Source organism: Pelodiscus sinensis, chromosome 30, assembly GCF_052426305.1.
Source record: "Pelodiscus sinensis isolate ZL-2025 chromosome 30, ASM5242630v1, whole genome shotgun sequence".
Taxonomy (NCBI): domain Eukaryota; kingdom Metazoa; phylum Chordata; order Testudines; family Trionychidae; genus Pelodiscus; species Pelodiscus sinensis.
In genome coordinates this window covers 9,802,795-9,822,878 of record NC_143081.1, presented here as the reverse complement: position 1 = coordinate 9,822,878, position 20,084 = coordinate 9,802,795, and the positions used below count along the sequence as shown (strand labels likewise).

The 20,084-nt window shown below is 51.8% G+C and overlaps 2 protein-coding genes across 2 annotated transcripts; both read right to left on the bottom strand.

The window, feature by feature from the left end:
* Positions 1-762: 762 nt before the first annotated feature.
* On the bottom strand, positions 763-7,624 carry LOC149521182 (immunoglobulin superfamily member 1-like). Its single transcript, XM_089774370.1, has 7 exons — positions 7,555-7,624; positions 5,174-5,470; positions 4,092-4,385; positions 2,834-3,175; positions 2,222-2,323; positions 1,417-1,538; positions 763-909 (listed from the first exon to the last, which is right to left on the bottom strand). Exons 1-7 carry the CDS (start codon positions 7,622-7,624, stop codon positions 763-765), a joined length of 1,374 nt encoding a protein of 457 aa, XP_089630496.1.
* Positions 7,625-11,721: 4,097 nt separating this feature from the next.
* LOC142821184 (uncharacterized) lies at positions 11,722-18,812 on the bottom strand. The gene is made up of 5 exons (XM_089774369.1): positions 18,728-18,812; positions 17,410-17,703; positions 14,620-14,961; positions 12,798-12,919; positions 11,722-11,868 (listed from the first exon to the last, which is right to left on the bottom strand). Exons 1-5 carry the CDS (start codon positions 18,810-18,812, stop codon positions 11,722-11,724), a joined length of 990 nt encoding a protein of 329 aa, XP_089630495.1.
* Positions 18,813-20,084: the final 1,272 nt, after the last annotated feature.

Here is a 20,084-nt window from a genome sequence, read left to right as displayed (position 1 = left end):
ATCATCTAGTCTGACCCCCTACACAGTGCAGGCTACAAAATCTCACCCACCCCTCCCAGAATAATCCCCTCACCTATATCTCAGATATTGAAGCCTGCAAATACTTTGAAGATCCCAAGATGCAGAGAATCCTCCAGCTGTGAACTGTGCCCCATGCTACAGAGGAAGACGAAAAACCTCCAGGGCCTCTGCCAATCTACCCTGGAGGAAAATTCCTTCCCGACCCCAAATATGGCGATCAGCTAAACCCTGAGCATGTGGGCAAGACTCACCAGCCAGACACCCAGAAAGTTCTCTATAGTAACTCCTATCATCCCTCCATTGACCTATTTCCCACTGATAATGAATGGACAATTAGTTACCAAGATCATGTTATCTCATCAAACCATCCCCTTTATAAACCCATCTAGTTTAATCTTGAAGCCAGATAGATCTTTTGCCCCCACTACTTCCCTTGAAAGGCCGTTCCAGAACCTCACTCCTCTAATGGTTAGAAACCTTTGTCTAATCTCAAATCTAAACTTCCTACTAGCCAGCTTATATCCATTTGTTCTTGTGTCCACATTGGTATTAAACTTAAATAATTCCTCTCCCTCCCTGGTATTTATCCCTCTAATATATTTGAAGAGTGCAATCATGTCCCCCCTCAGCCTTCTTTTGGTTAAGGTAAACAAGCCAAGCTCCTTGAGTCTCCTTTCATAAGACAGGTTTTCCATTCCTCGGATCATCCTAGTGGCCCTTCTTTGCTGTCTTGCTCCTTCCCTATCTGGCCACTTTCTGGGTGGCCTTTGTCACCACCTCGCTGTACAGCACATGCGCCTCTGCAGCAGGCTGGGCTCTGTTTTTCCACTGGCTTCTGCGAGTGTCCAAGGCCGAGAACTCGATGTGCGCGTAGGTGACTTCAGAGCCCTGGTGTAGGAGGACAGAGAAACAGTGAGGGGGAGGAGCGCCTGGGAAAGGAACCAAACTGACCAGATGTTTATACACTATGACCCATGTGACACAAAGGGGGCTTGTTTAGTCAGGAGATGAGACAGCTGAGGGCAGAACAACCCTCCTGAGACAATGTTACAGACAGGATGGTGACTGACTAAAAGTGTCTCAGTGTCCACTGAAGGTTTAACTAATTGTACCGCAGCACTGCAGGCCAGACTAGAAGACCTCTTGCTGTCTCGGCCCTGCCCTACGTTTCTGTGAGTCCATGGTGGTTGGGAGTGATGGGGAAGGGACGACCAAATCTCAGCCCTTTCTCCTGCCTGAGCAATACTCCATGCCACTTCCCTGTGGGGCTGTTCTCTGCCTGCCTGCCCCAGAAAGGAGGCTGCATCTCAGGACTGGGCACAAGATTCCATCCGTGCACTTTCAAGGCATTCGGACAGTGCTGGGGGTTTCAATCTATAAATCCTTTCCCGTTACCTGTTCCACCTGCTCCACTCCAGCATCCGGGGTTTTGGATTCCTTATTGTGATGGCCGGGATTTGTGTTTCTGGCGTGTTCTCTGGGCGCAAATCCCTTAGTGCCTTTTAGTGGCTTTGGAACTAAAACAGAATCAGAGGAGAATGGGGCTGACATGTTGGAGCAGCAAGAGGGAATGACTCCTGCAGTGTGACTCTGAGAAAACAGAAGCCAAACAGTTTTATGTCTGTTGATTTCAGTACGTGTGTGAGTCTGAACCTTCTGCTAGGGCACAAGATGAAAAGAGATCAAAAACTGTATGTACAGATGTGCATATTTCTGCGGTCCAGAGCCTTGACGATTCCTGAATGTTTGACATTATTTTACTCTTCCCTTATCCCTAACCACAGCCAATGACCATAGCGCGCATCTCTAACCTCTAATCTCACCTCACGGGGGTTGCAGGCTTTCCCCTTTTCCTGTCTAACTAGTGCAGTGTTAATAATTGTTTGATTGTCTTAAATCAAACAGCTGCTGAGCTGCTTATTGGGCGTCGTGTTATAGAAGCTAACCCGGGACCAACAGGTGTTTGAAAGGCTGCTAAAAGCTTTAGAGCATGATCTTTTTCTGCTTTGGCTTGTCTTTTATAGCAAAGTGTCATGGGCCAGGCATGTCTGATTTGGTCTCCATACCCAGAGTGGAATGGTACTTTGTGGTTGATGGTGGTTTGAAGCTATTTACAGTGATCATGACAGAACAGTTATTGGCTAGACCCCAGCAGGGGGAGTAGGTGTGTGATCACAGCTCCCGGCCACCTTTCACCCACCTCTGTTCTTCCTATGGCAGTAGCAAATCAGAGCAGTCAGGGCTCCAGCTGGAAGCAAGATGCTGCCTGTTCTCAGCAGAATATCGTGGGGTTTGGGTGAGGCTGTTCAGGCAGGAGACAAAGGAAAGGGAGGGAAGGACAAATAAGAACATCTGGACTAGCATGGAACATGGCTTCAGACCCACACAGGAATCTTGCCTGTCAACAACTATCCTGTGACAACCCGTCACTGCTGTCCATGGCACGAGCCATCTGTAGCACACTGCTCCTCATGCCAAAAATGGGACGGAAGGCCCAGGGTTAATTCCTTGCTGAACTGCAGGTCCCCTGGGGCACATTCCCTCTCCTTTTCTCTGTTCCCCATCTCTACAATGGGCAGGGGAAGGATAAATCCATTGACATCAGTCTCTCAGAGACCTGAACCATCTAAGTACCATGGCTAGAAAGGGTGTGAAGGGGATTTGGAGATAGTAATTTCCTCTTTGTTTTCTATCTCCACGTGGCACCTGCCCACCTGATCTTACCTCCCTCTCCCAGCAGAGCTCTCAGGGATGGGTCTCCTCCCATTGGAGCAGCACAGGTGGCTGAATGAAGGAGTCGTGGACGTCTCACCTGTCCTGGGGACATTCACGGTGACGTTCACAGCCTGGCTCTGGAGGGACGGGACCCACCTCCCACTCATGTTGTCCTCGTACTCGCAGGAGAATTCTCCACTGCCATTGCGACTGGCCTCTGGGGTGCTGAGCACAGAGCCATTCACTGAGTAGGAGCCGGGCTCCATGGTGCTGATCTCAGACCCTGCATCCCTGGGAATGAATTCAACTCCGTCCTTGAAGAAATGAAACCTCCTCTCGCCGGTGTCCCCTGGGGCCGTGCAGGTGAGGAGCAGGGGGAGCCCTTCACTCACCGCTCCAGACGGGGGATCCACACTCAGCACTGGCTGGGGAGGGGGATCTGTGGGGAGCAGCAAAGGGGAGGGATCAGCAGGGACATGGGAGGAGGGAAAGTGTCTATTGTGCCCAGAAATCAATGTACTCAGAGCTGACCTGGGCTCTCTCTCCAGAACCTCTTGCTTCACTGAAATGAGTGGGAGCCGGAATAGGGGTGGAGTTTGCTTCCTGCCAGTCGCGGTTTTTGTCCTTCACAATTTTAGGGCCCGAAAGGACCATGCCCCAGGCAGAGTTCTCCCTGCTGCCTGCATCTGGACCTGCAGGGTTCCCTGCTAGACCTGACAGTGTCTCCACGGTTCCTGGTTCTCCAAATGTTCATCTTCTTCCCACCACTCCTGGTGTGCCACTAAACTGACTAAAGGGGAGGCTTTTCATCAGTTTGAGCTGCTCCTTGAATGAATTCAGGTGTCACAATCAAACCTAACTGTGTTCACCGACTCGAGAAAGTGGCTTAATTTACTAACTGTCTCAATTTAATTCTCGAAGGTTCTTAATGAAGAAATAAGACTGAAGAAAGCTGCAGGGAGGCAGGATTAGAACGTGCTCCCTGTCAAGTGGGATGACAGTGCTGTGAGCACCCTATAGCAGTGCCCAGAGCTGTGAGTAACCCACAGCAGTATCCTCTTATTTCCCAACTTAACTGGTCTGCTTTAACTCCCATGTGGAAGGAGCTTCCCAACCCACCACCATGGGGTAGATGTGGTGCCCGATTCATTAAATATCCCCAGATTCCCAAAAGCCAAAGTAGCATCAGCGATTCCCTACAAAGCTCTGTGGAACCAGGGAGTGGTATCGCTGGTGGGTTCCGACTGTCTAGGTTGCCCTTTCCTGTAGTTGAATGGCCAGGCTGTGTGTCATCCTGGCATCTGGAGAGATACCCTGCCCTGGGGCCAGCAAGCAGTGGGAGAAAGGGGGCTCACCTGTCACTGCCACAGGGATGGGGCTGCTTGTCTCCGAGGGGATCTCTTGCCCAGACACCAACTTCCAGAATTCACAGCTGTACACTCCAGTGTGGGACCCAGACAGACCCAACAGCTGCAGGGAGTCGGTGTAACTGTCCCGAGGGAAGGGTAATTCCATGGAGTGGATTTTCTGGCTGTTCCTGAAGAAGCGGATCCCAGACACACTGGACACCCCGGCAGCTGAGCACGTCAGGGTCACATTTTCTCCAGAGATGTAGACAGGCTGCTGTGGGGACACAGTGATCTGTGGATCTGGAAAAGACAAGGAGGTCGGGAGAGGGGACGGGAGGCAAAGGAAGAACCAGGGGAGCAGGTGACACAGAGGCAAAGGAAGAGCCAGTGAAGGGCAGAGGAGGGAGGGATCCTGAGCACAGACCCCAACCAGCCCCAGCTCCATGCCCAGGAACCACATCCCCACCAGGCCATGCAAACACTGAGCAACAGAGATCTCCCTGCCGGGAACCCAGGGGACCAGCCTCCCCGGCTTAGTACCTGAGGGGACAGCTCCTGCCCAGGGCAGCTCAGCCTGCATGGCTGGGGGTGGCTTGTGCGCCTGAGGCTGGGGGTGTCAGGGAGCTGCCTCCACTGAGCACAGACCAGGACACCCTGCACTAAGCCATAAGCTGCAGAGACCTGAGTGCCTCAGGGAAGCTTCCGCAGGGGAACCTGGCCCAGTGACTCCAAGGAAACTGCAGCCCTTTGACCCCTGCTGGGATCTCGCCCATTCACCCACTTGGGTATTGGTGCCAGCAGTAAGATGGGTAACAAGACAGGGACCGATCCCTCTCCTGACACTAATCACAACAGACAAGACAGGCAGCTGCAGGGATCAAGATTCACTGAGGATTCCCCTGGTGGTGCCCAACTCAGAGCCCTGTGCTGTGAACTTCCCTGCAGCAGTGCCCAGTCTCTGAGGATGAGCAGGGACCTCAAGCTCACTATGGCATGTTTGAGGTGCAAGGAGGGGCCCTGAGCAGAGCCAGGGGGCAAAGCTGAAATTCCCAGTGACCCACCCACCAAACAGCAGGAAACAGGCTCACCTGTCACTGTGATGGAGATGGAGCTGCTGTTGCTAGAGGAGATCTCTCCATTGGATCCCCATCTCCAGTACGCACAGGTGTAGGACCCAGCCCGTCCCTTCTCAGCTGTGAGCTCCAGCCAGGGTCCTGCAGTATCTCTGAGGACTGTGCTGGGGCCCTGCTGCCCTTTTCGGAAGAAGAATCTGTATCCCCCAGCCCGCTCACCGGGAGGAGGGGAGCACTTGAGTGCAAATGGCTCCCCAGGGGGATACACTCGGGACGTGGCTCTCCTGAAGATGTCGGGAGCCGGCAGCAGAGCTAGGACAGAGGCAGGGGGGTCAGTGGACAGAGGGAGGCCAGGATGGAATAAGAGGAAAATGAAAAGTGAGATGAGATCAGCCCTGGAGAAATATAAACACAAACCAGCCACATCTCTCTGCCCAGCATCTGCCCCCACAGTGGGAAATACCCCACAGCAAACACACCCCAGCTGGATTCTCTGAACTGGTTCCATGGCAGCAGGGCTCAGGCCTCTAAGAAACGCAGTCAGGCTGCATTCAGAAATCCCCAGGGCTGGAGAATCCCACACGGCCCCTGGGCAATGCCCCAGGGGTTATTTCCCCTCATGCTGAAAGTCTGCCCCTTATTCCCAGCTGGAATTTGCGCAGCTCCCACTCCCAGGAACCGGGTCATGTAGAATCCCTGTCTGGTCACCCGCAGAACCCTCCATTGGCACGTGTCTGTTCCCCACATTGGAACTTCTGGGCAAGGATTCATTCCCCTCCCCCAACCTTTCCTAAAGAGACTGAGCTGGGGCATGGAGGAGGCCAAAAGGGGGAGGGGGTTTTCTGCAAATTCTACAATCACAGGACCTCCATTCCCATCAGGGCGTTCACCAGCCCTGCCCAAGTGCCCAGCAGGAGATAGGAGGTGTTGCAGAGAAAGAAGGTTTTGCTGGGTGTGGGGAAGGGAAGGGGGAGATTTTCAACTCTCCACCTTTCCTCTGGGGCCTCTGCAGAACCAGCTTTTAATGTTCTGGTTGGTGGTGCTGGGTCTGTGTCCCTGGACCTGAGTCCTCTGTGGGGGCCCAGAGATGGGGCAGAGAGAAATCCCACCCCCTCCACACGCAGCCCCACACCCTGGCCAGGGGAACTTAGTGTCATGGGGATGGGAGCTCCGTCTCCATGGTCCATCACCTCTCTCTCTGCTGAGGCTGCCAGTGCGGGGCTGGGTAGTGCCAATGGGGATGGGAGAATCTTTTGCCCCATGGCCTGGGCTGGGACCCAGTAAAGAGACCCCCCAAGCAGCCATCAGCTGGGTTCCCCTTCTGCCCCCACAGACGCGGCTCTGGACTGCTGCTTCTGGCTGGTGGGGCAGGGGCCTAGTCCCACTCCCTGAGACCAGCACTGGCACCACAGCACAGGATTCTGTTACCTGTGGGGGACACCAGCCTGAGGAGACTCTGGAGAGAGGCTGCAAGAGAAGAGGGAAATGGGAGTGAGAGCCGTGGGACAGGGTGCAGGGGATGGGGGGAGTCTCCAGACACACAGAGGGCTGGGGGCCGAGGGGGGCACTTACCCAGCAGAGGCAGGAGCAGAGGCAGCACCATGCTGAGCCGGTGGCTCTCTGCTGGGAGCTGGGTTCTCAGCTCAGCTACTGGCCCCATCTGGGTGCGGGTGGGGGGATGGGACCCTCACCTCTGACGCAGGCAGAGGAAGTCACAGCCTCAGGTGTGGTCACCGCTCTGCTCGGCGGCGTGACTGTTTTCGGTGCTCGCTGCGCAGGGCGTGTGGGCGACAGCTGCCGATTTCCCGCTGCTGATACTGGGGGAGGAGCTAAACCAGCAGCCCCTAGTGACTGACAGCTCTGGGGCTGGGCCAGGGATGCAGCTGAGGTAAAGGAAACTCCACTGAGTTACTCTAGCTTACGCCGGGGGGGATTTGGCCCCATTGACTGCAGGAGATGCAACACAGTGATGGTAGCTTGTGATAACTCTCTAGCCAGGCCCAAATCCAGCCGGGGCCCTGCAGTGTGTGTAAAAATAGCATTGACAGTGATAGTTACTGACCCTACACTGGTGCTAAGAGGAGCAATGAGTAACAGGAGTTCGAGGCTGGGGGAAGAGGAAGTGAGCAGAAAGGGAGGCAGCCCAGATAGGATGAGAGCTGTTGGGAGAAGCTCTCCCTCCTCTCTCTGGTCACTGGAGGGTGGAGGGAAGGTCTGCAGAGAAGCAGCTGAGCAGACAGCCCAGCTAGGAGCTGGGGAAGAGGCCAGAGGAAAACCAAGGTAGGAAGGTGCCCTGAAGGCTGCTCTCAGGCACCTGAAAGAGCAGATCTTTGCTTCTCACCAGAGGGCCTGGCTCCCCAGTCCGCCCCTAGGAATGGTGTACAGGATCCCCCAACAGATGGAGGAGAAATACTGCTGAGTCTGGGAGGAACTCCCAGGAGCTATCGGTCTGTGCACAATCCTCATGACGACCCTACAGAGCCCAGGTGGGTGTGAAGGGGCTGCAGAGGGAGGATCCCTGGGGGGGTGGAGAATTATATTGATGTGAGTTTCTTTTATTGTGCTTTTTGTTCTATCCCCACCCCACCCCCACCTCTCTGAAAGGGGCAAGTTCTTAATGTGATCCGGCTCAAAGGCTCCAGATTCAGACACAAAATTACCACATGGCTTCAGCTGTGACACGGTCAGCATAACCCTCCCAGTGCACAGTTGCATTTTAGTTGCTCGCTAAGTGTTTGTGGTGCCCCAAATCTCTTCAGACCCTCGGGACGTTTCTGAGACCTGGGTCTCCCCTTCCAGGCTGAGACGGGTGTTTCTAGGCCAAAGGGGGTCACGTTGTGGAGAGAATCTCAGGCACAGAATGAAGGGCCCTTCACAGAACCAGACAGTTCCCTGTCTACAGGAACAGTAGTGGGAGACGAGGAAGATGAGGGTATTGATGAGGAAGAAGGGGCTCTTAGCTGCCAGCTCAAAGCCCCAGAGGAAGCCAAGAGCTGCAACAGAGAGTAATTGAATGTGTTTGTGGAAGATTAAAATGTAGAGTCACTCACTCAGAAGGGAACAGGGGAGTTTAGAGATGTGTCCTGGATGCTGATGTGGAGAACTCAGGGTAGCTGTGTCCAATAGATCACCACAGACGCTCTCTAGAGTCTTGTGCTAAAACCTCCATTCCGTTTCATAAGCTGATAAAAACATAGAACTGGAAGAGACCTCAAGAGGTCATGATGTCCCATCCCCTGCCCTCACGACAGGACCAAGCACATTTACATCATCCCAGACAGGTGTCTGTCCAACCTGCTCTTAAATATCTCCAGTGATGGAGATTCCACAACCTCCCTAGGCAATTTATTTATGTGCTAGTTTGTTATTTAATGAACCCCAGGATCATGACATCCTGTTGGAAGTGGTGACTGAGAAAGAAACTGACATGACTGTGAATATAACTCGTGTGTTTGCAACCAAAATGGGAGCTGCAAGCAGAAGAGCAAAGGTTCATTGTCAAGGCTGTTCGCTACTCTTGCACTTCGAGTGCAGAAGTTGGGGGCCCACAAGAGACCTTAACTACTCTGCCACTAAAGCTTCTGTTTACAAAAACACTGTAAGGTCATGGATTGCATGGTCTTGGGTGGGCTCCCACCCAAATGCAAAACCCCTTGAATGCCAAGATGACTCATTTGAGAACATCTGCCTGTGGCATAACCCTGAACTCTTTAAATCTTCCTCAGAACAAAGCCTGAAAACAAAGTGTAGTTTCTTAATAGGTGACCTTCCATCTCAGGCACATTCACATTATACCCCCTGCCTTCTAAGGCACGGGAATCAGATCAAAGTCTTTAAAAGGTGATTTTATTAATGAAACAAAGAAGACAGACTTGATAAAGCACCCTTGGGTGCTAGATGCTACAGAGCAACTAAAAAAAGTCAGATGAAACGCACAGGTCATAGCTTCCCTGGGATTCAGTTACAGGGTGTGGAAGGGGGAGGGGAGGGACAACATGCGCTAAGTACAGAGGAGTTTACCAAACGCAAAATTTAAAAAACAAATAAACCCTGATCGCAACTAACTGAACATTCCCTGTTCCACTCAGATCTGTTGTTTCAAGGTTTCATCTTTCCTTAGGCATGCACATTGCTGAAAACTCCTGGCGTAGTCCATCTCTTGCCCAGTTCCTGCTCTGAATTCACACAAAAACTAAAGCAGGAGGAACATGGTTTTCGATTTAAATGTTTCACTCCCTTGCCATTCACTCCCTGGCTCCCTGCCAACATTTCTGGATATCCCTGTCTCTTGATGTAACCCTTTATAGGCAATTTAATGAACTGAATGTCTAGGATGTCTAGAGTAAGGTAGTACAGCTCTCATCCATCACACTTGTGCATGTACTGTGTGACCACAAATAGCTTGGCTGCATTCATAAAAGTGAAAAAGCCAAAAATGCAGCCTCCATCAAGTCTGCCACTGCCTGACAATGCTATAGGGAATTGAAAAAAATCCCACAGGAATTTGAATTGAATGTAGCAGTCATAGGGTATGTCTACACTAGCCCCCTAGTTCGAACAAGGGAGGCTAATGCAGGCATTCAAAGTTGCCAGGAGGAATAACAGGTAGTTCGAACTAGGGCTTTATTTCGAACTACCGGGTCCCTGCCACGTGTAGACACGGGCAGTTAGTTCAGGAAGATGTAAATCAAGTGTGGGATATTTAAATCGTGGGCTTGATTTGCAACTTCGAATGCCTACATTAGCCTCCCTAGTTTGAACTAGGGGGCTAGTGTAGACATACCCAAAGGGACAGAGGAGACAAACTGTTGCTGGGCAGAAAGCTCTAGACATTTCTAACAAGTTAAAGCTTGGGGAAAGTAAAAGCAGGAAGTCAGATACTGTCAAAATTTGAAGAAAATGGCAAGTCAGAAAGAAATGAGCCATTTGAGAGACACAATTTTCTACAGGCGTGCAAAAAACAGATGAAGTCATGGAGCAATATAGAGCCCAGAATGCAGGAAACTCGGTAAAGCTGTGACTTTCGGTGAGCAGACAGAGCTTCTGGTCAGAGACAGACTCGTGTGATATTCACAATGACGTATGAAAAGAGAAACGGCTCCGAGAAGGAGATTTCACTGCAGACATGCAGGCAGCAGACACTGTGACAGCACAAGCCGAAGAGCTGGATTCACTAGAAGGGGTTTTCCGTGTGCTACGTACCAGTGAATGGAGCTGGAATAGATCTAATCCAAGAGGGTCCCACTTGCCATGAAAACTAACACTCCCTGTGAAACCAGGTGCAGATAGTTATGAGAAAGCTGTGGATCACTGCCTGGGCACAAACTCTGTGTCCCTTTGGGAAATTCTATCACAGGTAACGGGGAAAATAAACATTTTGCTCAATGCTGCAGATCCCAAACACGGGTAATTCAAGTGCTGTCAGTGACAGGCAATCTGCTGAGGGGTGTCTCACAGACACACTGGGATCGAGCATCCTGAGGAGCGGGACTAGACCCGGCCTAGGGCGGGGACTGGAACATTTCTCCCAAGGGCACTGGCCCCAGGAGCTCAGGTTCATGTTCTGTCTGAGCCAGATGAGGAGAAAGTGAAAGTAAAACCTAACGGGGCCCCAGGCAAACACAGGGCCGTGGTTCTTGTGGAACACACACAGCAGTGGCACGGGTGAGACATTGGTAACTAGCATCAGCCTTAAAAAACCTCACCAATTCCAGGCTTATGCATTGTAGTGTCAAAGGAGGTGACACCAACTTTAGGCCTGGCTGCATGTGAGAATCCTTTCCACCAGGGGCAAGATGAGGTGACAAGTTCACATGCTTGTGTTCCGTTCCTGGGTCAAGAGGGGCGGGGAGCAAGCAGCAAAATGTGTTCTCCTGTGATGCTTCACAATTGTTTGATGTCAGGGGGCTTCATACTCTGTGCAGGAAATCTCCCTTCCTGTGGCAAAGTTGCACTTCACACTTCATTGTGCTTCTCCCCACAGTGTGTGGGTGTTTACAGTGTCAGAGCAAACAATTAAATATCACCTTGTAACATGGGGTGAGGCCATTATCAGGGAGATTAATGGAGACACAAATAAACAAGCATCTCACAAGGTTTAAACACTAAAGACCTTTTTATAAGTCTGACACCTCTACAGAGCAAACCAGCCCCAGGTCCCCTGGTCCAGTATCCAGCTGTGAGCATATCAGTTCTTAATTACTCCCTGCAGCCAGGGCAAGAGCAGGCATTGGATGTACCAGCATCACACCCTGCCCAGTTTTATCCCTTTTCCATTAGCTCGACCCATATACACTCGTCAATCCACGTTGCCTTGTCTGGGAACATCTTGTGTATTGGCTGCACCCACAGCCCATCCCCAGCACACACACAACTCTGTCTCCAAACCCTCCCTGGGAGAGTCACATGATCTCTGACATGACACCTCCAGATTATGACAGCAGGGACTTGGGTTTGCCCTTGCCACATGGCTCACAAGGGCTGTTGGGGTGCAAAGGGTTAAAGATATTGGTGCTCGTGGGAGGGAGAAGAGACGCAGGGAGATGCAGACAGTGTCTCCTTCATTATCTGGCTGTCTTCCGGGTGGGCTTGGTCACCACCTCGCTGTACAGCACATGCGCCTCTGCAGCAGGCTGGGCTCTGTTCTTCCACGGGCTTGTGCGAACGTCCGAGGCCGAGAACTCGATGTGTGCGTAGGTGACTTCTGAGCCCTGGTGGGGGAGGACAGAGAAACAGTGAGGGGGAGGGTGCCAGGGCACTGAGTGTTTGAATGATGCACTGGGAAGGGTCTCTATGAAATCGGGGTTACCAGGACATTGAAGGAGAGAATGAAAATGATCTTTAAAAACTGGAGATTTAACCCTGAAGTCAGTGCGGTGGAATTCAGGGTGGTGCAAAGAACGACGTGTAGGAAGGAAGAAATTAAAGACAGCTGTGAACATTGACTTTTACTGCCATGGCAGGAGCAATGTGGAAAAAGAGCAGAAATGGCCTTTGGGTCAACAGAACAATGATGCTGAGAAAAAGCCTCAAGTCTCTCTGGGCTCTTTGAACTGTTGTGTGTGAGGCAGTCAAGAGAATTCTCCCTCATAATTTGACACTGGTGAGGATTCAAGTGGAGGCCTCTGCCCAGATCTGGGCATCGCACTTGAAGAAAGATGGGGACAAACTGCACAGAGCCCAGAGGGAAGCGACCGAACTGACCAGATGTTTATACAATATGACCCATGTGACAGGTGCACAAATGGGCCCTGTTCAGCCAGGAGATGAGAAAGCTGAGGACAGAACAACCCTTCAGAGACAATGTTACAGACAGGCTGATGACCGGCTGTTCTCAGTGTTCATGGAAGGTTTAACTATCTCAGCACAGCAGGTAACACTGGAAGACTTGCTGTCTCGGCCCTGCCCTACGTCTCTGTGAGTCCATGGCGGTTGGGAGTGATGGGGAAGGGACGACCAAATCTCAGCCCTTTCTCCTGCCTGAACAAACCCCAGGCAGCTTCCATTTGGGGCTGTTCTTTGCCTGCCCCACCCCGGAGAGGAAGCTGCATCTCAGGATTGGGCACAAGATTCCAGCTGGGCAGTTCCAAGGCAGTCGGACTGTGTTGGGGGATTGAATCTCTAAATCCATTCCCGTTACCTGTTCCGCCTGCTCCACTCCAGCACCTTGGGCTTTGGGTCGCTTCTTGTGACAACCGGGATTCGTGTTTCTGGCGTGTTCTCTGGGCACAGATCCCTCGGTGCCTGTCAGAGACTTTGGAACTAAAACAGGATCAGCAGAGAATGGAGCTGAAGTGAGGAGCAGCAAGAGAAAAAGACACCTACAATGTGTGATCCTTAGAAAGCAGAATCTAAACTCAGCTTTGTGTCTGTTGATTTCAGGATGTGTGTGAGTCTGTGGCTTCCACCAGGGCACAGGGTGAAAACACATAAAAAATGTCTGTATGTGTGTGTAGATGTGTGTATTTCTGCAGTCCAGAGCCATGAAGATTTCTGAAAGTTTTACATTATTTTATTATTCCCTTAATGTTAACCCTAACCACAGCCAATGACCTTGGTGCTCATCTCTCTCCTTAGTGCTATTGCGTAGCCATGTCCCAGCCCTGTGGCTACTCACCCAAATAACCCAAGAGGAAGTTGGGCCCGGAGACCAGAGTTCTTGCTTGGGACAAGGCAAAACTCAGATTCTCTGTGCTGCCCTGTACTTCCCGTGTGAGCTTGGACCCCAGGGGAATTGGCCACCTCAGCCCTGTTAATGTTGTGGCTCTCACACCTCACTTCTCCACCTGTGAAATGGAGCCAGTTGCTTGTGGGGATGCTCAGATGCTGTGGCAATGCCTGACACTTCCCAGTTCAACATAGAATCAGGACGTGAGAAATGATTTTCTGTCTTTCAAGCAGCATCTAAGGGCTGGATTTGGGGAGTGAATGGGAAGTGAGGGAAGGTGCCAGAAACTGTCTTGGCTCACAGGATTTGCAGCTTTTCCCCTCTTTCCTGACTGACTAGTGTTGTGTGAGGGTAGTTTGTCTTAATCAAACAGTCACAGAGCTGGTTATTGGGCATCATGTATTATAGAAGCCAAACAGGGACCAATTCAGGTTTGAAATGCTACTAAGAGCTTTAGAACTCGATCTTCTTTTTCTGCTTTGGCTCGTTATTTAGAGTGAAATGAATCATGAACCAGGTATGTTTGATTTAGTCTCCATTACCACACACAGGTACGGTAGTTTGTGGCTGTTGGTGCTTTATAACTATTTACACTGCTCATGAAGGAACAGTTATTGGCTAGACCCCATCGAGGGAGCTCACAGCCCGAGTCACCTTTCACCCACCTCTTTTCTTCCTATGACAGAAGCAGATCAGAGCAGCCAGGCCTCCAGCTGGGAGCAAGATGCCGCCTGTTGTCAGCAGAATACCCAGGGCTTTGGGTGAGGCGGTTTATGCAAAACATGAAGAAAAGGGAGGGAAGGGCAAATGAGAACAGCTGGACCAGCATGCAACATGGTTTGGGACCACACACGAGTCTGCCCTTCCAACAACTATCCTGTGACAACCCTTCAGTGCTGCCCATGGCACAATCCACTCTAGCAGCCTGCTCCTCCTGCCAAAAGGGGGAAAGAAAGACACGAGGTGATGGGCCTGCCTGGGGCACTGGCTATGGGGGTTCAATTCTTTGCTAAACTGCAGGACACATTCCCTCTCCTTGCCTCCATTCTCCATCTCTAGAATGGGCAGGGGAAGGAGAAGTCCATTAACAACAGCCTCTCAGATACGTGGACCATCAAAGTACCATGGCTAGAAAGTGCATGTGGGGTGGGGGAGCAGGGAAATTGGAGATTTCAGTCTCCATGTGGCGTCTGCCACCCAACCCAACCTCCCTTTCCCAGCAAAGATCCCGGGATGTGTCTTCTCCCATGGAACCAGCTCAATCAGATCAATGAAGGAATCCTGGACGTCTCACCTGTGCTGGCGGCATTCACAGTGATGTTCCCAGCCTGGCTCTTGAGGGACGGGACCCACCTCCCACTCATGTTGTCCTCGTACCCGCAGGTGAATTCCCCGCTGTCCTTGGGACTGGCCCGTGAGATGCTGAGCACAGAGCCCTTCACAGAGCGGGAGCCGGGCTCCATGGTGCTGATCTCAGACCCTGCATCCCTGGGGACAAACTCAACTCCGTCCTTGTAGAAATGAAACCTCCTCTCGCCGGTGTCCCCTGGGGCCGTGCAGGTGAGGAGCAGGGGGAGCCCTTCACTCACCGCTCCAGACGGGGGATCCACACTCAGCACTGGCTGGGGAGGGGGATCTGCGGGGAGCAGCAAAGGGGGGGTATGAGCAGGAATGGGGAAGAGGAGAAAGTGAAAATGGTGCCCAGAAATCAGTGTACTCTGAGGTGACCTGGGCTCTTTCCAAAATGCTGGGGGGCTCCCCACAGACACGAGTGAGGGCCGAGCCGGGGATGGGAATTGCCCCTTCACACACAACGTGGGCTGCTGTGACGTAGGCATTCTCACAAAGCTCCTAAGTTCACACGGGGGCCCAGTGCATCAGGGCAGTGGGATGTTGAGTTTCATTTCCCCTCTGGGGAAAACAGCAACTCCCCGTCTGATTAGCTCCCCGCACTGGCTCACCACAGCTCCGTCTGATCCTGCTGCTTCAGGAGCAAGCCACAGTCTGATCCAGCCCCTCTGCTTCTTAGCAGGGGGGATTGAGAGTGGAAAAGTCCCCCAGCCTCTAGTGGCCTCCTCAGGCCTGGAGGCCCCAGACTGGATCCCTCATCTCAGTCTCTCTCCTTCCAAACGGGGTTTTTCTCCCTCAGATCAATGAAGGAATCCCAGGTAGGGCTCTTCCCACCCCTGCAGGGGGTTTCCTTCTGGACCTGACAGTGTCTCGGTAGTTCCAGCTCTGCATCTTCCTCCCACCAGTCCAGTCCTAAAGTGTCTAAAGGAGAGTCTTTTAGCCGGTTCCAGCTGGTCCCTGAAGGGTACAGGTTTCCCCTTCACACTTTACTATATCAACCTGCTCTCACAGGTTCTAGATAGTTTGCAGTTGCCTTAGTTAACTAATTGCCTCAATTGAGCTCTAAATAATAAATAACTAATCACAGGTGCCTTAATTCACTTTAAGTAACTGCAATTTGACTGCCATGGCACAGGGATTTGTTCTGCCTCAGTCTCATATAGCTGAATGTATTGCTTTCTGGTGGTCATTTTGCTTTCTCCCAATCACAAAATAAAAACATTGAATATTGCTCACATTTTTCCTTTTGAAGCACCTTCATATTATATAAGAATGTGCCCGCACATAAAGTTTGCTTGTGTGTAAATTTTTTTCCATATAGTCCATTAAAATCATTCTTAGCCTTTGCCAAATCTTGTCCATATATTACCCAGGGGTATCCAGGGCCTCTCTCTGAGATCAGCTGGGTCAACTGGATTACTAGGGTAGTCAGATAACTTCACAAAAGATCCTGAACATGGTGGGGGAAAAAAAATTGGTTGAATGAATAAAAAAAAATAGCGAAACCAAACTTGTTAAGAAAAAAAAGGTCACTGCACCTTTAAATTCCTGTGCTCCTCCTGCCTCTACCAGACACGGAAAGGGAAAAATGTCCCTACCGGCCTTCCGTCCAAGAGAAACAGAAAATACCAGAGACTTTACATGTCCGATATTTTCTGTTTTTCTATTTTTAACAGACAGAAGATGCAATTGCCGGACTGTCCAGGCAAAAACCAGACACCTGGAAAATGTATGGATTACCCAGTGCACAGCAGGGATCAGGGATGTCTGGTCTGTGCCTCAGCTGTGAGTATGAAGCAATCATGGCAGTGGGACCAGGGAGCCTGTTAAGACATCAAGGGTATGTCTACACTAGCCCCCTAGATTGATCTAGGGATGCTAATGAAGCATACCAAAATTGCAAATGAAGCCCGGGATTTAAATATCCCGTGCTTGAGTTGCATGTTCCCGGCCATCGCCATTTTAGAAATTCATTAGCCCTAAGTAACTGCCCGCGTCTACACGCGGCAGTGAAACAGGATTCCAATTTAAAGCCCTAACTCGAATTAGCTGGTATTCCTCCTGCAATGAGGTTTACCAGCTAATTCGAATTAGGGGCTTTAAATCGGACTTCTGTTTCACTGCTGTGTGTAGATGCAGGCAGTTACTCCCAGCTGGTGAATTTCTAAAATGGTGACTGGACGGGAATATGCAAATCAAGCGTGGAATATTTAAATCCCGGGCTTGATTTGCAATTTCAGTATGCTTCATTAGCCTCCCCAGATCGATCTAGGGGGCTAGTGTAGACATACCCCAAGTCCCTGCTTTGATAGAAGAAGTCATCTCTGAGACTTCCTGGATGTTCAGCACCTCAGTCTAGAGTGTTCCCCTCCAGCACACTTGGGCAGTAAGGCACCTGGCTATATTGGTGCTGATGCAAGAGTGGATAAGAGACCAAACACTGATCAATTTCCTGGCAGTAATAATGAAGGAGGCTGATGGGATGGGGGCTTAGAACTGGCACCCTGCACCAGTGGCCATGGCTGGCCCAGGTTTTTCAATCTTTCTCTGGACTGGGAGCCCCTGAACCCCAAAGTAGCATCAACGACTCCCCCCAAACCTACCAGGAAGTGCTATTCCAGGGGGCTCACACTGACCTGGGTGGCCCTGTGCTGAGCTCAGCATCTCACCCTGGGCATCATGAGAAGATTCCCTGCCCCAGGGCCAGCAAACAGCAGGAGAAAGGGGGACTCACCTGTCACTGTGATGTTGATGGGGCTGCTTGTCTCTGAGAGGAGCTGTCGCCCAGACAGTGTCTTCCAGAATTCACAGCTGTACACTCCGGCCTGTGAGCCAGACAGACCCGACAGCTGCAGGGGATGCTTGTAACTGTCCGGAGGGGAGGGGAGTTTCTTGGAGTGGATTTCCCGACCATCCCTGAAGAACCGGAACCCAGAGACGGCAGGTGCCCCGGCAGCTGAGCACGTCAGCGTCACGGCTTCCCCAGCGATGTAGACAAGTTCTGGTGGGGACACGGTGAGCTGGGGGGCTGAAAAAAAGAAGAGAGTTGGGGGAGGGGATGGTTACCATGTGGGCAGCTGGTGATACAGACGCAGAGGGAGAGCCTGGCTGCCGAGTAGGGAGGGATCCTGGCTGACCCAAGACTCTGTGCTCTGTGCTGAGGAACCACGTCCCCGCCAGTCCAGGGAAACACAGCACAGCAGAGATCTCCCTGCTGGGAACCCAGGGGACCAGCCTCCCCTGCTGGGTACCTGAGGGGGCACCTCCCATGCAGGGCGCCTCAGCCTGCATGGGCTGGGGGCAGAGGGCTTGTGCAGCGAAAGTTAGGGGTGTCAATGGGCTGCACCCAGCAGGCACAGACCAGAATACCCGGCACTAAGGGAAGGAGGAAGCCATATGTCCCAGAGCCCTGGGTGCCCCAGGGGAGCTTCTCACACTCCCTCTGGGACCTGAGCCACTGACTCCAGGGAAGCTCCAGCCCTTTGACCCCTGCTGGGATCTCGCCCATTCACCCACTGGGTATTGGTGCCAGCAGTGGGGTGGTAACAGGACAGTGACCAATCCCTCCCCTGACACTAATCACAACAGACCAGTCAAGCAGCCGCTGGGCACAATGTTCAGTGAGGGTCTCCCTGACAGTGCCCGGCTCAGAGTTCACTTCTGTGCACTTCCCTGCAGCAGTGCCCATCTGGAGCCCCAGTGCTGTGAGCTGCCACTCAGCAGTGCCCAGTGTCTGCGGTTGAGCTGGCAGCCAAGCCCACTAGGGAGTGGTTGAGATACAAGGAGGGGCCCTGAGCACAGCCAAGGGGCAAAGCTGACGTGTCGGGATGGGCCTGAGATTCCCAGTGACCCACCCACCAAACAGCAGGAAACGGGCTCACCTGTCACTGTGATGGAGACGGGGCTGCTGCTCCTAAATGCCTTTGCTCCTTTGGATCCCCATCTCCAGTAAGCACAGGTGTAGGACCCAGCCCATCCCCTCTCAGCTAGGAACTCGAGCTGGGGCTCTAGACTTTCCCTGAGCAGAGTGCTGGGGCCCTGCTGCCCTTTACAGAGGAAGAATTTGTATCCTCCAGATTGCTGACCCTGAGGAGGGGAGCACACGAGCGTAACCGTCTCCCCGGGGGGATACACCATGTTGCTGTCTCTCACCGAGAGGGTAGGATCCAGTAGGGGATCTGGAACAAAGGCAGGGGGGTCAGTGGAGAGGGGGAGGCCAGGATGCCCTGAAGAGAAAATGAGAAGTGAGAAGAAATCAGCCCTGGACAAACAGAAACACAAACCAGCCGCATCTCTCTGCCTGGCACCTATCCCCACACTGGGAAATGCCCCACAGCAAGGCTGCGTCTGGACTGCAGGCCTCTTGCACAAGAAGCTTTTTCAGAAGAGATCTTCTGACACAGAAGCATGTCCACACCGCAAAAGCTCATTGATCAGATTTTTCAAGAAAGAGCATCCAGACTACAGAGCTCGAAAGTCAGCTCTGATCCTATGGGCAGAAGGGTCAAAAGGCCACCTGTGGTTTTTCCTCTTTCCTCTTCTTGCACAAAAACCCTACAGGAAGGGTTACGTCTACACTGCAGGCTGCTTGTGCAAGAAGTTTTTTTGGAAGAGATCTTCATACACAAGAGAACTTCCACACTGCAAAAACTCATTGAAAAAGCCATGCACTTTGGCGAAAGAGCACCCAGACTGTGTGGACACTGTCTCGAAAGTGCTCTGATTGCTATGGGCAGAATGGGCACCAGGGCACCTGTACTCTTTTGTCTTGTGCAAAAAAACCCTCCTCTCTGTCCACATGCACCTTTTCATGAAAGAGGTCTTTTCAACAACCTGGTCTTCTTCATAGACTGAGCAACACCTGCACCAGAAAACCCCTCTGTTCTTTCTATTTTTCTACACAAAAATGTGCTTGAGGGGTGGATGCTCCCCATTTTTCTGGAAAAAACTCTGTAGTGTAGACATAGCCCAAATGAACAACGGCCTGATTCTCTCTCTCTGGTGTCCCATTATCTCTCTCCCCAATGATGAAAACCTGAATCTCATTCCCAGCTGGAATTTGTGCAGCTCCTGCTCCCAGGAACCGGGTCATGTAAAATCACTGTCCGGTCTCCTGCAGAACCTTCCATTGTCACGTGTCTGTTCCCCACATCACAACTTCTGGGCAAGGATTCAGTCCCATCCCCCCACCCCGAAGCTTCCCTTAGTGACACTGACCAGTGTCAGCTCTTGGAGTATCTCCTAAAACATGGACCTGCCTTCTGAACAGCTCGGCAAATTCCTCCCCTAGTCTCTGATTCTTCACTTCTGCACCCTACAGCCTGCGATCCCCAATGTCCTTCCCTGCTCTGTCCCCAAATCTGCTGCTCTCCCCTCCTGGGAACAGATGAGCCAGGAAGCAGCTTGTGC